This window comes from Haliaeetus albicilla, chromosome 5 (genome assembly GCF_947461875.1).
Source record: "Haliaeetus albicilla chromosome 5, bHalAlb1.1, whole genome shotgun sequence".
NCBI lineage: Eukaryota > Metazoa > Chordata > Aves > Accipitriformes > Accipitridae > Haliaeetus > Haliaeetus albicilla.
The window spans coordinates 40,360,323-40,377,302 of record NC_091487.1 but is presented as its reverse complement, the minus strand read 5'-3'; the positions used below and the strand labels follow the sequence as shown (position 1 = coordinate 40,377,302).

Here is a 16,980-nt window from a genome sequence, read left to right as displayed (position 1 = left end):
GTTTATGAGAAACAAGAATATATCACCATGTTTCATCAGTAATAAAATGGTTATGGGGAAAAAACTAGTCTGTGTGCCAGAAAGATGATGCAAGAGCGGTACCAAGCTGACACTGCCCCTTGCGTTGGAAGATAGCAATGTTATTTCTGAAAAGGCCTGCCTTTTTTTGGAAGAGGCATTCAGCTATACAGCAATATTAAACCTGGTCCCAATCTTAAAACTGACAGGAAATATGGAATTTCTATATGGAGGAAAGTTTTCAAAGCTCAAAATGTTTTGTCATCTTGTGTTTTTAAGAAAAGGTGATTGTTTGCTTGTTTTGTGGAATGAAATAGTCTGAAATACTTGAGTTGATTTTATTGAGCATATACTGTATCAGAAGTTCAGAATAAAATATTTGACCATTCAAAGCATCGATAAAATCATGAAACGCCTTGTTTCATCAAATCACCAAGTGGAAAACTAGTTGGTCAGATTTTCAACCAGTTGCATTGGATAGTGTTATGCCTTGAGCTCCCTTGGGATAAATGCTTGGATAATGAAAGTGGCAGGGCAGCCTGGTGTAAAATGGGTATAGGCTGGAAATGGTAACATAGCTGAATGGGTCAGCTGCTGTATGAGACCAGACCCAAACATAGCTTGGGCTAGGAGACAGAGCAGGTGCCTTAAAAGATATTGTAAAGTAGGGCTTGAGGAGCAAAGCAAAGGCTTTGATGCCAAGCAAGAGAAGTGGAAGATGCACCACCACAGCTGTGATTTTTAAAGGAGGGACAGAATGAACGACTGTATGAATACCTACATGTGTAATAAGAATTGATGTTATGTCGCTGTCAAATGATCAGCTGGGGAACCGTCAGTTCTACTACAGCAGTCTTCTTCAAAATCCTTCTGCTATTTTCATGTTGTTTATTGAATATTATTTACTATTTAAAAAAAAAAAAAAAGCTTCTCTGAAGTTTTACCTGGAAACTTGTATTCTGGTTTAAAAGTTGCAATCAGTTGTAGCACCTGAGCTTTGTGACTCCAGATGTCTACTTCCTTTAGCCAGAGCCATTAGTTTGTGCTGAATCTCTACAAGTTATTAACTTTCCTGCTGTCCATCTTCATTTGTCTGCTTTCATTCTTCTCATGTTTCCACAGAAACTTACCTATGTACATACTTCCACTTTTGTTTTCTGTCCCTCTATCTATGGAACATTTCCCTTGCCCATCTATAAAAGGAGTTGTTTCTTTCTTTTACCATTATGTCCTTGTCTCCATTTAGTTTTATTCCTGTATAAACTGCTGTTTTAGCATAACAACTTATGTTTGTACTGTATCATAGAACCATAGAATCATAGAATGATTTGGGCTGGAAGGGACTTTAAAGATCATCTAGTTCCAACCCCCCTGCCATGGGCAGGGACACCTTCCACTAAACCGTGTTGCTCAAAGCCTCATCCAGCCTGGCCTTGAACACTGCCAGGGATGGAGCATCCACAACTTCTCTGGGCAACCTGTTCCAGCGCCTCACCGCCCTCACAGGGAAGAACTTCTTCTTTACACCTAATCAAAATCTACTCTTTCAGTTTAAAGCCATTACCCCTTGTCCTATCCTTTATTCATAATCCCTCTGAGGCTGAGATACGCATTCAGATCCATTCCTTGTGCAAAATGAGAACTGACTGAAACGTTCCTATGATCTCTGCTGGATCAGTGACTAATGCAACCTTTCATGTACCCAGAGACACTGATCCTGTAGTGTTTTGTAGAAGCTGATTCTTTTGTCAAAAACTTCATTTTCAGGTTTCTCTAGTTATTTAATCTGAATTTTCTCTGCTGCAGTCTAAGACCAGCAGTTCTTGCCCTGTTCTTAGTGGATAACATTGTCTTCTTTCTATGTCTGTAAACTGTTACTGGGGCTTCTTTCAGCTGTGTTTTCTTCAGCTCTTTTTCTAAGCTTGTATCTTTTCTCTGAAAAATCTCCAAAGGGTCTTATATAAGTAGCAGTGGCCAGAACTAAGTTGAATGTGCTGTTCTGAGGATGGAAGCAGTTCAGAAGATGAATGGTTGATACATTTACATGTAACTTACGTTTACTTATACAACTTGGATTCATGCAACTTGCTCTGTTATGTATCTATGAGAGGTATAGAGATGTCTGACCTAATAGGTTGTTTAGTAAACCCTTTTTCAGTGCAAGATGCTCCTCTCCAGTGCCATGTCATGTTTCAGTGGCAAAGGAATTTTCATCCTTGTCTACCATGTGAATTCATATTTAATATACCATTTGCTATAGCTTCTTGTTCCTTCCCTGTTCAATCTGTTTCTACTCAGGCAGATTATCTATTGTCTTCAGTTTCCTCACTATACTGCTTCGTCCTGTTTATAATGTGTTTTATTTATTTATACTAGATGCCATATTAATATTTACTAATTATGTTACTGTTTGAAAAAATTCTTTGATTAATGAAGCTCGTATGATATATTTTTATTATTATTCCAGTATTTTTGCCAACAGTTCTCTGCATGTTTCATTCTTTCACTCTCTAGTCCACCCTCCAAATTAATGATAAAAACAGAGGTAAGCATTGGGCCCAAAACGGACTCTTTCAGGTGCTTGAAGATGCAGAAAGGTGCCTTGTGAAGTTTAAAAAAAAGTTAGGCTCTTAATTCTCACTGATTTCAACTGGAGGTAGGCTCCTAAACTGTTTTCCCTGAATATCCCACTAAGTGCCTATCTGCTTGTATTGTGCCTACAGATCATATAAGGCTTGGTCCCTAAGTGGACACTTTGAACTTGACTCTGAACTACTAGTAATTATTCAGAACATGGTTTTGTTTTTAAAAATGCTTGACTGTACATCCAAATCACTATAGCTTGAAACATCCTCCTGCTTTTTCTGTAACTTCATCGTCCAGTGGGACATTGAAATTTCATTATTTTGAGATTAATTTTTTTCTTCCCCATTCATTCCCTTTCTCCACTAAACGTATTGTAGGTTCTGCCAGCAAAAGGCTGGAGTCTTCAGGTAGTTTAAATGATTTAAGATGAACAGATTACACTGAGTTTCAATGGGTACCCAGGATCTCTGTCTTTTAGTTTCCTTAGAAAATCCCAGTTAAATGTTGTATTGTTCTAGCATGACTTGCCAAATGCAATTCCTTGAGGCCTATTCTTTAGGAACTATTTTACTGTATATGTTCACAAAATGATGGCTCTAGTAATTACCTTGCTAACTTCACCTGCCTTCTTTCTCATCTCCTTGAAATGGACCTGATCCCATCATACTAATTTTAACAAATATCTCATTGATTCTCTGGAAGGTTTGCTGGAATACAAAAGGCCTACAAGATAAATCATGATTTAGCCTTATTTTTACCAGTTCTCTGAGACTTAATCTGTTGTCTTAATTCTTACAGATACTATGAAGGAGTCCGACACTACTAACTGCTGCTTCTTAGGGCAGACCTTTGGTTAAATATCACAATGACAAGCTGGTTTGAAAATGCTTTGATTATAGCATTGTTTTTACATGCTTCTCATAAATCTCCATCATGACTTCAGCTTGCCTTTAAACTATCAGCAGTTTAAGCCCTAAATCATCTCTTGGTATTATCCTTTCCAGTGAATCCCTAAGTAGTTAATAAGCAATAAGATCTAGAATAAGATGATTGTTCAGATGAACCCAACAGACAACTCTCCCACCATAGTTGCTGCTGTACTTGGCATTCATTGACTACATTATTGCATTATTGGTAGAAAAGCCAAGATTAGGGAGGCAAGGACATTTTTTTTTTTTTTTAATATTGAATAACACAGGTCTGGAGTAGAGCGCATGGTAAGAAGGGAACAGAGTTGACTCTGGTAGTTGAATGTTTTCTACTCATATAGGCTACCTCTTTTCTCTTTTGTTCCTGCTAGCCATTCATTTATGGAAATGTGAACATATATGTTGTTGACTTGTGCATGTTTTGCACTGGAGTTCAACATCCCTGTGATGTTAATACAGCAGGTAGATTCTGGGGTTGTCCTCTGGGGGCAGTGAAACAAGGACTATAGAAAATCCACATCAGTAAATAGCTGCTCTAATACTAGAGGTGTATAGCATGACAGTACTGATCGGAGAGGGACAAAAGTAATGCCTTTCTATCAGTGGAGGTCAAAATACACTGTTAGCATTTGAGATCTCTAGATGTGCCAGAGTGCGGGCATAACTGTAACAGGGGAGATTATATTACGAAACCAGTGCAAAACAAGGAATGTTTTTTTTTGGAGTGGAGCGAATGGTGGGATAGGAAGATAACTTTGAGGAATGACTGCCTGCCAGCAGTTAACTTAAGATTTAGCATTTGACACAGCCCAGTTGAGAAGAAAGAACAGGAGGCAAAGGACAAAAGCAAAGAAAGACAATGAGGGGGGCAAGATTCAGTGACAAAAAAAAAATAAGCACATGTACTCCCCCAATTTCCTGTTTCCACCAAAAACATGGATTGTTTCCTTCTGTCTCATACTGGTGACAGATTGTGCAAAATGTATGTGGAGAGCTGGCTGGAACATAGCTCACAGCCTGCCAAGGACCAAATGTGTAACAATTTCAAAATGACAGCAACACAGCCATTAAATATTTGATGAGGAAGTCTTTTAAGTCATAGATTTCAAATCCCCTTTTAAAGCAGGGGAAGTATTTTATATTAATTTTACTCATTGAGAAATGTAAACAGAGTGAGAATTTGCTTATCCAAAGAGTTGCAGGCTGTTACAGGCCAGAACTGAGAACAGAGCTCTCTTTTATGAAACACTCAGTGCTCGTGATTAAACTGTCTGCAAATTATGTTTTTCCCCCATAACGCAGTTGTGTAACGTCTTCGCTTCAGTCTTCAGATTGGAAGGAAAGTAAGGTTCATCATAGGAGAGTGTCTGGTGGCCTAATAAAATCTCTCCCTCTTCCCCGTTTGTGGTGTTTGATCTGCACTGCTGTATTACTGCTTACTTACCCAGCTTGTTCCTAAGATGGCATTCACATCAGGTTATAGCAAAAATATATCCTTTGAATGCAGGAGGAATTGAAGTGGGTTACATTCTACAAGCTCCTGCTGTTTTCATTGGGCTCGACTACCTAATTAAAGATCAAGTCAACTTCCCAGTGTTGAGATTCAGGATGAAATCTACCACATGCAAGGATGATGAGCCTATCCAGCAAGGAAAATTAAAGATAAAAAAAGTCAAAGCTTCTGAAAGAAAGGGAAGGCCACCCAGCAAAGTTTATGAAAGGCGCACTCTCACTTGCTATGTGTAAGCTGCATAGCCTTAAGAACTAATCAGCAGCATACATTTCAGACTGGGAGAACCAGTTCTCATTATGCTTTTGTCAGCTCTGAGAATGAGAAAGATGTGGTGTAAGCACTGGTCTGGATGCTGGAACTCATGAATTCCAGTCCTGGTAATGACAAAAGATCACTGTGTGGGCAAGTCACTTAACCCCTCTGTGGTTCTCTTTTTTCAGAAGTGAAATGAGAATAGTATTTCCCACTCAGGAATGTGGAGGAAGATTAATTAATGTTTGAAAAGCCAATCTTGCAGTGGGAAGAGTTATATAAGAGCTAAGTGTTTATTAATGATCGCCCTTTTATAGAAACTACTTCTTAGCACAGTGATATGGTAGATTAATAAAATGTGCTCTATCTGGAAAATAAGAGATTAGAGTGAATTCAGGAAGATTCAGTCTGTTGGAGAAACCATGAAGTTCTGACTTAGCTTTTATTCTAGGAAAGTCTCACTGAAGCCAATCGTTCTTTTGCCTGACTAATATCATGATACCCTTTTTCCCCTGCAGAAGTCTAATTTGCTTGGGAAATAGGAAATCCCTGCAGTTTCAACTCTTGGCATCACTTCGGACTTTTTCCATGATAGAACATGCATTTGAAAGGTGGAAAATTCTAGACACCAGGAAAAAAAGCTGCTGGAAGCTGCAAAGCTTTGGTCCTACAAAGGATCTGCTAGGACTGTGTAAACTGAACTCCTTTGCCTCAGCTCTGGTCATAAAGTCCTCCAAATTCCTTTTTAGCTAGGCATGTCTCAACTTGCTGCCACCCTTGAAGGCCATCCGAAAGAGTTTTGGCAGTGGGAAGGGCTCAGCTGCAGAATTACTACTGCCTCAGCTTATATCGATGTTTGCTGTTTTTTCCTGGTGAGCTGATAACTTTCTCTCTGGAGAAGGGCAAGTCTGCAGACCCATCTGATTTCCTATGCTGTCCTAAACGCCACAGCTAAAATTCCTGCAGGATCCTGTAGGGAATGGAGGCAAGCCCACAGCCTTTGGACTTCCTGCTGGGAATGCAAGTTTCCTTTTGTGCATTGAAGAAAGATGTATGAGACCTATATTCAAGGACATGGTGCTTTTGTAAGGTAGCAACAGTAGAGCTAGAATTGTGGGTATGTTTTCAGGTAGAGCTGAATGAAATGAAGCCTGGTAGAATTTATAGAAATATTTTTTGTTTTGAAATTTAAAACTCCCTCTAATAGGTAAATGAGGCTGGGGTTTAGAGTTTATCTGATTTTGCAGCTAGGTTAGTATTAATGCAGGATCAAGATACATAAGAGCAAGGTAGAGTGGGATAGTCAGTCAGTCAATAGCAGCTATTAAGTCCAAGTGCTTCCTCCGTTGTCAGTACAGCACTGATCACCTGATAGTGCTCTGAAAATAATTTAAGTAGACAGAAGTTTTTGAGCAGCATCAGTAATTCATAGCAGAAGAATCATTTTTTAACTTTCATCTTCAAATGCACATAAGGGGGATAGAATGGGATACTTAGTATGATACTCAAATAATGCGCTGGAAATGTAAATCTCTCTCTCCATTCTAGGAAATGCTATAACGTCTGTGTAATTAGAGGGGGTTATCTTTCTGAAATAATTTAAGCAGCGAGCATTTGTAGCTCACTTCGGTTTGATGATTACTTTTTTGTTACACTTTTTCCCCTATTCAAAAAGTAGAGACAAAGTCATACAGATCTGTGGATATCTTGTTGTTTGACTTTCTGTCAGCATCTGTTCCACTGCTTGTCCTTTGCTCTGTAGGACCACGGAGGAGGAGGAGTAGTTTCCCTCTCCAGAATGCATTAGAAGAATACATGGCTGGTACTAGAAGAAGGGAGACGGAACTGACGTTTTGTGGAGAGCATGCATCTAACACCAGTCTAGTTGTTCAAAATGTCTGGCAATAGAATTAGGTTTACATATGAAATGAGGGCAGATGCTTGAAAGAACGGATGTGCATATGTAGCTGAGCATTTTATTTCTCCCCAACTTTCCCCCCCTCCCTCCTGCAGGAGTTCTCATTTCTAAATCAAGGGTATTCAAAGACTTATGACACTGATGACTGTGTGATCATCACCTTACAGAATGGAGAAAACTGGGATAAAAGTGTTCCAGATCACTCATCTTATTCATATCATGATGTTGTTTTACACGTTTCTAATAAGGGAAAGTATTTTTCTTGAGGGAGTTTGCAAATCAGCTGGAAGAGATGGAGAATGAAATATGTTATCATGCTAGGCTTTGATTTACAATTTTCTATCATCTGTTCCAGAATGTGGACCATTCATTGGCTTTTTGTGAGTAGTAGCAGAAAAGTATAATAATGGAAGGTTTACTTATATGTAAGTGAATAATTGGGGCAGGTCTTTTTTTATTATTTTTTTGATTTATGGAGTCTTATGACATTCCCACACTCAGGTGTCTGGGGAATGGGAAGTACGTATCTATATACATTGCAGGATACCTTTTCAGTACCAGGGCTGAGTTAAGCTTTTATGAGTGGATGGTAACTTCCCCCTTGGAGATTTTTTCAAGGGGTCTAAGAACGAGACAGAGAACTAGATACTGCTGGGTTCTGTTGTCTCTTCTGGCACCACTTCCTTTGCCTTCCTAAGCAAGTTATGCAGGACAGAATACTGGGCATGACATTTATTCCTGTGTGAAATCCTTGAGGTTAATGAAGCTAATAAAGTGACTGAAAATGTGGCTGGGAGTAAAAATTTGCAGGAAGGGCACTAAGCTTCTTTGCCTTTATTTCCTAATCTTATAAAACGGCAATAATTGTATTTGGTAGACGAAATAGCTGTATAAAAGAAAATGGAGATTCAGAGACTGCTTTGAAGATGAAAAGAGATAACTTTTAGAGACAATAACATGAATTAAAAACTTTATAGAAGCTGAATTTGTATGTAATGAATCTTATGATGAAGCTTGCCCTTGTGGTGAGCATCCTGTGAATATGTAGACCTTTCATCACCCTGAATTGTTTGATCCTGTTCTTAATGTCTGTTGACTTAATCCTAAAATAAACAAAAGTTCAGAAGGAGGATTCTCTGTCACGCGTTTTATTATTTATTGGGATGCTGAATATGAAGTTTACCTGGGCAAATAAGTATCACTACTACATGTTCTTCTAGCAAGAAACTGTGGATGATTTCCATCTCCTTGTCTTGACTAGGAATCTGTGAATAAAGCTATTTATTACCCTTTTACAGAAAGCCTTTTTTAAAAAAAAATACTGTTTCCTCTTCTCAGAGATCAGTAATGAGGAAAATAATGTCTGTCCTTCTCAGTCCAGTTTCCATTGCTGTGCATTGTGCCAGCCCCAACGTCGGAACTGGCATTTAATTTGATTTTATGTGCAATCTTGTTAGTAATCTTAGCAGAGAGGATTAGGGCTGTATGAGCTGCAGAGACTGAATGTGCATTTGCCTAGGCCTGTAGAAAGGACTGCTGGCAGCATGGTGGGAAGAAAGCTTGTCTGGGGACCTGCGGCTGCAGGGCTGCCCTTCTGTCACCTTTCACCAATGTCGGCTGGAAGAATTTCGGGCAGGCGTGTGGAGTGTGTGGTGCTGCTCTCAGGGGAGAAGGGAGCATTATTTGAGAGGATGCTGGCATTGTTGCAGATCACACTGATGTTTCCATTCTCTCTTCCCCTCCCTCATATCTCCTTTCCTTCCAGTCTGTGGCAAGCGTTACAAGAACAGGCCTGGGCTGAGCTACCACTATGCTCACACCCACCTCGCCAGTGAAGAGGGTGATGAAGCCCGCGAGCAGGAGACCCGCTCTTCCCCTGTCCACAGAAACGAAAACCACAAACGTGAGTAATATTTTCCCTTTGCCTTTGAGATGCTTTTCAGGGATGTTGCCTCCACCCTGTCTTTGCCTTGCGGAGGCTGGCGTGATTGCCTGGCTCCATTGTGAGTGATTGGGACCTGGATGCTTGGAGCTAATCAGCCGCAGCTCACACGGGTGCTGGCTCAGCTAGTCAGAAATTCATTTCAAACCCAGCATTATCTCTGCAGCAAGTCACTTTTCCATTACTGCTCCTGTGGGGAGGAGGTGCAGGGAAAGGGGGGAAAAGAAGAGATGCCCAACCTGCCCATCATCAAGCAGCCTCCCAGTGGCTGTTAGCAGGGATGTCAAGGAAATACACATCCAGTCGTTTGAGGGGGCTGCCTTTGTTTTGCCTTTGAATAAGAGACATTTATGTATGTCTCAGGTTTTTTAGGTATGAAATTCACAGCACCTTGTCCCCCTTATGCCTCCATCTCCTCCCCAAATGGCTAACCCTCAACTTTACCAAAAACCTCTTCTTAGTTGCAGTTTGGGAGAATCTATGAAAAAGCATCAGCACTGATCTGCAAGAAGGAGAGCTGGAACATGAGAGGAGAGAAGAGTTATGTGCCTAGATTCCCCACACTGATACAGGGCTGAAAGAAATCTTAGTGGTCCGGATGGCCCTATTTGACTGTCCTTCCTCTGCTGCTTAGGCACAGAACTGGGAGTCAAGGAGACTGTGTTTTATTACTGATTTTTGCAAGTCTCTAAGCCCCTGTTTCTTAGTTTTCCAGTGTGCAATACTATGTGATGTTTGCTTTCACCTTGCAATTTGTGTAGATAGCTTTGTTCACTTTCAAAAAGTCCTTTCAGATCACCATGTGAACTGTGTCATTTTGGTTCAAAGTAATGAACAATGTGGACAAAGCAATAAAATGCTTATGGGGAAAATATCCAGGCAAACACTTTCTAATACATTAAGAAGAACTGGGAGAAATATGGAAGTAGGAAAACATTTTCTTTCTAAGCAGGATAATTGATAATTGTCCCCAGGGAGGTGTGGGAGGGGGTTTCCTTCCTCCAAAGCATCTGCTGCTAGCCACTGTCTGAGCTTGAATGGCCGTTTAGTGTGATCCCATTTGGCAGTCCCTATGTTTCTGTCACTTTTATGCTCTACCTTTTAGTTATTCACATGTTTTGTATGTTCACAGCAAAAGTAATTTTGACTCCTCCAGCTGTTGGTAAACTTGAGCTGTCAATGCACTGAGAGTGACTGCTTGGGCAGGCTGGGGAATGTCAGTGTTCAGCCAGTAGCTTTTGTTTACTTAGCATTTATATCATCTCTGTTGTTGTTTTTTTTCCTGTCCCTGCAGTAGTCAGTAATAGTTGCATATCTGAGAGGCATATTGCAAATCTGTATTGAATTAATATTGATAATGGCCTTGCAGAGATGCCTGAACAAAGAAGGGTAGTGTGCCCTGCCCTTCAGCTTGTTTTAGAGGCCAAGGACAGTCTCAGTCCTTATGTTTCTGGTGTTTAGGAAATGATAGAAGTTAGCAAGAAGAGGAGCTAGAAAAGCTATGGTAAGGTTAGGAGCAGCTGGCCTTGGCCCATAGAAAGGAAGGTGCATTCTACACTATGGGAAAGGGTAGAGTGGGAGCTGCTCAGGCTTGTGTTCCCCCAGAGGTCCTGTGTGATGCATGTGGCAGAGGGAAGCTGCTGATGCACAGATCCCCAAACAGGCAGAAGTTTAGAGCCAGTGGGGTAAGCCACTCTGAGGTCCAGATTCCTGAGCAGAAAGAATCTGCTTAACAACCAGCCAGGAGCCAGTGAGGTACGGGCAACAGCCATGCGAATGTGAAGATCACCCCTGGGGAAAGTTCCAGACGCCGGAAGGTAACTCTCCCAAATGGCTTAGCTGTTGCAGTGGCTGTTTGTTCCTTTTTGCCTGTTTGTTTGTTTACAGCCTTGAGCTCAGATCTTGCATCTTTGCTCTTTCACTTGGCAATATTTAATTTATGCTGCCATTTATCTTCCATGTGAATGCTAATTGTCCACATTGCTAATGTGCAGTCATTAAATGGTCCCTTTGTACAGGGGGATGGTGGGGAGCCAGGGCATCAGATCCTTCCTCTCCCCTAAGAACTGCTAGGCATGTGTTATGAATTAGATTTGACAGGTCTGCAGCGTCGCAAGGCTCGGGCTTCAAGAATCCTCTCTGCATGGGCTTGGGGGGCCGGGGGGAGGGAGAGAGGGAGGGAAAGCGGGGGGGGATGTTAATCCAAACAGCTAATCCGCAACCTACTGAACAGGAGGACCAGAGATATGGTATAGAGCAGGGTCTGGTTATTTGCTTAGCAGTGTGTCAGAGAGATATGAGCAGCCTGATTTAGAAAAGGCAAGACAAATTCAAACCAGCCATTTGGAATTTGCCGTGCTGTGGGAGGTGAGCACTGGGTCAGCAAAGTTCAGGCGGGCGGCTGCAGTATGAACTTCCTTCCTTTGTACCCACATCTCCTCTGCAGCCTCCGTTCCTTGCAGTACCTGTGGTAACAGCAGCCATGCTGACACAGGAGGGAGCTTTCTGGAGCAGGGCTTCTGCAGGATTCAGCTATTGATGCCTTGGCTGGTGCCAGCTCAAGAGCTGATGGCCCCTTGTCTTTCTGCACACCCAGTCCCCTTTATCTTTACTCTTCTCATGCACAGACCAGTTTGGGTAGTTCAGTAAATTATCCAGGGACCAGAAAAGAGATGTAGATAGGAGGAACCTACCTGAAACTGAGAACCACTGAATAGCTGTGTGTCAAAGAACAGGGACTGGCCCAAGCCCCAAGTCTCACCTCCTTGGCACATCTCGCTGTCCTTGACTGTTGTAGAAGGTTTGTTTATTTACATCTCTCTCTCCTTCTGTCCTTTTTCCTCACCTGCAGATTACCCTTTGCAACATGGAAGATAGTTCACCAGTCTCCTCTGGCCTTTGCCTTTCCTAAAACTTCTTAGCCTGTGCTTTGTTTGAGCTTTAGTTGCTTTGTTTGTATGTCTTATCTAGCCCTTTGACACAGATAAATAGCCCTTTGTCAGTGCCTAGTCTTGCCTCTGCCTACACACACATTTATTTTTGACCTAGTCTCTGATTTTTTTACCTGAGTATGGAACTGTGAAGAAGAAGTTATAGAAAACCCTTAAAAAAGTCAACTCCCCCCTTCCTCAGCTCCACTGGTAAAAAGAAATGATCCCACACCATTCTCAGCCTTTTTTTCTGCTGGCTTTTCCTCCACATGTTGGCACCGAGAGCGTGAGATTTGTGAGCCCAGGGTGCATCCAAGCCTGCCACAGAACACCTGCTGTTTTATTCCATCTCACTCCATGGGTACAGGCCAGCTCTGGGGGCAGCTGGTGCTCACAAATTTTGAGACACTTCTGATATAGGAATTACATTAGACTTCTATCTATTGAAATGTGTGTGTGAATGAGTGTACTAGTATAAATGCTCTTCCTTAATTCCTGGGAGAATAGGATAGTGTGTCTACATGGAGAAAAACTTCCTCTCCATTAAAGGAGAAGAGTTTTCAGTAGCATTTTTCTGTGTGAAACGTTGGTTACAGGCAGCTGTGCAGTAAACAGCAACTGAACAGATCTTATGCCCACAAGCACTTTGGCCAATGACAATCGTAAATAAAGCACATTGTGGGGGCTGTCACTGGCCTAGCTGCTGTGTGCAGGTTGGTCCATCCTACAATACATGTAGTTAATGAGAATGCAGTCATGTGCCCTCCTGTGACTCTGCTAGCTTGAACATCTGACCTGCAAAACCACCTGTGTACGTTATTTCATAGCATCAGCCTGTTGTGCCCAGTTCCATCGCAGATTTTATGATGTGGATAAATCTCTACTGGAGAGACCAGCCAAAGTTGTTTGTGTACTCTAAGCATAATTGGATACCCAGTCTCCAGAGATAAAAAATTAATGTGCTAACCTCAGTGTGCCTCCAAGCTGTCCTCCAGCTCCCCCACACAGTCATCTTTGAAACATTTTTATTTCCATCCAGGCAGGGGGCTGGCCATGAATAAATGACGAGAGTCAGCCCCTCAGTTGGAGACGAGCTGTTTGTTCCTCTCCACAAGCAGCATCAATTTGGAAAGCTACATCAGGCCTACTTTTTCCCTGCCTCAGTGCTGATCCTTGCTGGGGCCATGATGGGAGCTACTTCTGAATGCAAGGATGCATCAATGCCTACCTTGCAACAAGATACCCTGCAGCAGGTGCCTTTTCAGTGAAAATATGTACATTACCTTGAGTTGACTTCTCATTAGTTTAATCTGTTTGGTTTTTTCTTTTCCAGAGCTTGTTTTCTTAAGGAAAAAGAGAATACTAAAAGAAACAGTAGTGATTGCCGAGTTTGGGACTGTAATGATTTCCACTCAAACCCTGTTTGCAGCTATAAATCTCTCAGACTTGTGTGCCTGTATTTTGGTAGGGTGAAGAAAAAAAAAAGTTAGAGTTTTGGAATAGTGGAAAATCCCAAACTTGTCTCGTATGTAGAGGGATCCATAGGGGACATTTTGTTGTTTTGTTTGGAGTTGTGGAGGGTTTTTTTTATACTTTGGGGGGATTTTTTATATGCTGCTTGGCCAGAACCACTAATGTTGTTGTCAATGCACAACTCCCATTGAAGACAAATACCTAGTGCTTCTCAGTAGTTTATGGGGAAACATTTCCAATTTGACTAATAAGTTTTTGAAAACCATGTGTTGCTTCAATAACACGTCAGCTTTTGAGACAGAATGGTATCATCTATGTACTTATAATTTTTTTTTCCTTTCTCACTATCTCCTTGCTTTTTTTCTCCTCCGTGTAGAGTTTGAACACAACTAAAATCCAAAAGTTTTGACTGAATTTGAACTTAGGTGCTCTGCCTTCTCACACTCCACCAGTGAGCAATTTCCAGATCTAAAGCCTACAACATGTTGCAGGGACCCATTTCATGACACTGGCCAGTTTTACCTGAATACTGAGGGATGCTGCTGGACAGGGCTGTATATTTGGCACTATAATCCCTCCTTGAGTTCCCTGAGCTGATGGGAATGATGCATTTCAGTGGCCAGAGGCCAAGTCTCAGGAGAGGTACCCTTCAAAATCAGGAAATCTGTATGTTAACATGTCAGACTCTTTTGTCTGCCTTCCTATTCTGTATCTCCTACTGTTTATTGTCATGAGTCACTAGACAGTTACAATGATTTACTGTGAGCAGTGGGATTTTGGCCCATGCTTTAGGTGTTCCTGCAGAAGACTCTGCAAGATCAGTGCACAGACATTTCTGTGAAGTGCTGCCTTATGGTGCAGGAATGCTGACTCCCCAAATCTACAAGATCTGATCAGTTGATGCTATATTTTCCTAGCTGTACCTTCCACTGCCCACCTCCCAGCTCGTTCATTAGATGTTCAACTTAAGGGCCACATTGATTCCTGTAAAAGACATGATCAAATGCTCTTCCTTTCCCCACATTCAGAGGCTTCCTCTGACTCCTATAGATGTACCTCCTTCTCATAGCACTTGTAGCTTGTAGTTCTCCTTGGCTGTGCCTCTCTGTGAGCAGGGGCTGTGAGAAAGGCAAACCTGTGAGAGCTGCTAAAAACTGTGCAAAGGCAACAGCTTCTTCTGTCCTCACAGCACCAACTAACTCAAAGAGGAGATAAAATCCAGTTACTAAGGAGAACTAGCAATACTTTGGGTGGGTGGTTTGCAGCACCTCTCTCAATAGCATAGCCTGCTTCTCTGGCTGCCAGCAAAGGGCATGCCCATGCTGTGAGGAGGAGTGCAGCGTGGGGAGCCTGAGCCTGAGCGTGGGTAGCGGAGGCCCATTGGGCTGTGCAGGCTGATTAGCTCGACTCTGGGAACAGAACAGCAGCTGTTTCCCAGTGCTACACCCAAGTTCAGAGCTTATTCAGTTGAATACTGTGCCACGTCGACACAGATGTGTCGCTACCAACCTAAGCTGCACTTACAGCCTGCTGGAGGGTCTCTGTATCAGGTGCCCCAACACTTCCCAGTTTGGGGTTAGCCAACGCGCTTATCTCTGGTGTTAACGACAGAGTAAATGTGCCCAGAGAGACTGGCCGTTTCCTCTCATTCAGTTTGATTTACATTTTTTCCTGGAAAACTGCAATGAAAAAACCCTGCACTTAATTCACTGGCAAGGAGGCCGCAGAAATGACTGCGCACATCTCTGCCTGGCTGCGTACATGTGAGAGAGCAAGAGCCTTGAATGCATCTCAGCTGTACTTGGCCTGATCCTCACCACACCAGGAGTTATGTTTTTCTTGTATTGTTCCTTTCCAGGTCAGGGCCTAGCCCTGGGCACAGAAGCACCTCCACAACCTGCCCCTCAGACCCCCACCATTGCGCATTACACCCCAGCAATGACCGGGGCAGAAGTGAGTGCGTGCCCAGCCAGGCATCTCCCTCCTCTTCTTTCAAGAAAAGCCACAGTCCAAGTGCCGCTTTTCTTTCCCCTTCTCCTTAAAGCCATTTTTTAATTCAATTATCACGTCGTAATTTCTTGCACGAGCCTGCCTATCCCCCCACCGATGCATTTTGAGCAGCAAAAGAAGGGGCCGCGCTGCAATTCCTTACACTTGAGAGATGAAGCAATAACAGGTGGCAAGGCCAGAGGCAGCCCCGGCTGGGCACGCCGGTTGCCGTGGAAACGGGCCAGGCCTGCCAGGGATGAGCGCGGGCGGCGGGGGGGGGGAGCGAAGGCAACATGGGGGCACTTAGGCTATAGGTTGGGATTATATGTCATCGAGTCCTCCAAGGGGCTTGGCAACCGCAGGCTCAGGTTTTTGGCTGGCGTCTTGCTGCGCAGGAGGCCAAACGTTGGACTTGCGCTTCGACAGCGGGGAAAAAGGGAGGAGTTGGAAAGGAAAACCGGGCCCCCGTCTCAGACAAAGAGTCTTGTAGATTTAAAAAAAAACAAAAACCACAAAAAAAGCAAATCCGCCCCTTTTCCTCCATTGCAAAGTGCATTGACTTGATTCAGGCCTACATGCAGTTCCCGTGGTCCCTATTGTGCTCTGCAAATTTTTGTTGCAAACAGAGTAAATGGCCTGATTCAAAGCCTTTCGAATTGAATTGAAAACCTCCAGTGAACTTTATTGGTTTTGGATCAAGCCCAGAAGAAACAGGTAAGAGCTGGACAAAATGTGCTAGGAAAAATCCCTTTGGGACCGCATATATATCCGACTGTAGCCAATTCACTGTAATCGTTTAAATAAAGGACCGACAGCAAGGCATGCACTCTACTCCTCATCCTCCACTGCCTTTCCAGTACTGTACATATCATAAAAAATAGGGATAAAATGCTACCAAACCTAGATGCACAGCTTAAACTATGGTTAAGTATTATGCTGTATTACCTGCAGGCTGAAGAAATATATGTGACTGTGATTTGGTACCAAGGAACAGAGAAACCAGTTTTTCTTTTAAGCACTGGTTCCAGTTCAAAGTTTTTAAAGATCGTGATCTAAATCATCAAAATAACTTAACTTAGAACTCAGAAAATTAAAAAACTACAAGGTTCTATTTATTTGAGGTTTTGGCTATATGTATTTAAGGGTCACATTTTGAAGAAAAGCTATTTAAAGTATCTGTATTCTGAATTTTCTGATTAAAACAGGGACAAGAATTGCTTCTTCTGAAGTCACCTTCCATTCAAGATATTCTCTGCAGCCATGAGAGCTAGAAAACTGAGATTCTTATTGAGTCATGTGGCTCCAAGACATGATGTAGAAAGCAAAAATCCTAATTTTTTAATGTTATTTCTCTAGAAGCAGCTTTCTTTTATTATTAAACTGAAACCATGAGGAAGATAACTTCCAGGTTTTTTGATTACTTAGGGAGG

General features: G+C 42.2%; 1 protein-coding gene across 7 annotated transcripts in view; it reads left to right on the top strand.

Annotated features, from left to right (window-relative positions):
• The window catches only part of DPF3 (double PHD fingers 3), a 168,659-nt gene that overhangs the window by 111,805 nt on the left and 39,874 nt on the right, over window positions 1-16,980 (top strand). For all 7 annotated transcript variants that reach the window (XR_011324809.1, XR_011324808.1, XR_011324807.1 and 4 more), the window contains one exon: window positions 8,982-9,119. Coding sequence is in view for 4 of the 7 variants with exons in the window: in XM_069784291.1 (XP_069640392.1) it covers window positions 8,982-9,119 (138 nt within the window). In the remaining 3 variants the exon portion in view is untranslated. The remainder of the gene's footprint in view (window positions 1-8,981; window positions 9,120-16,980) is intronic.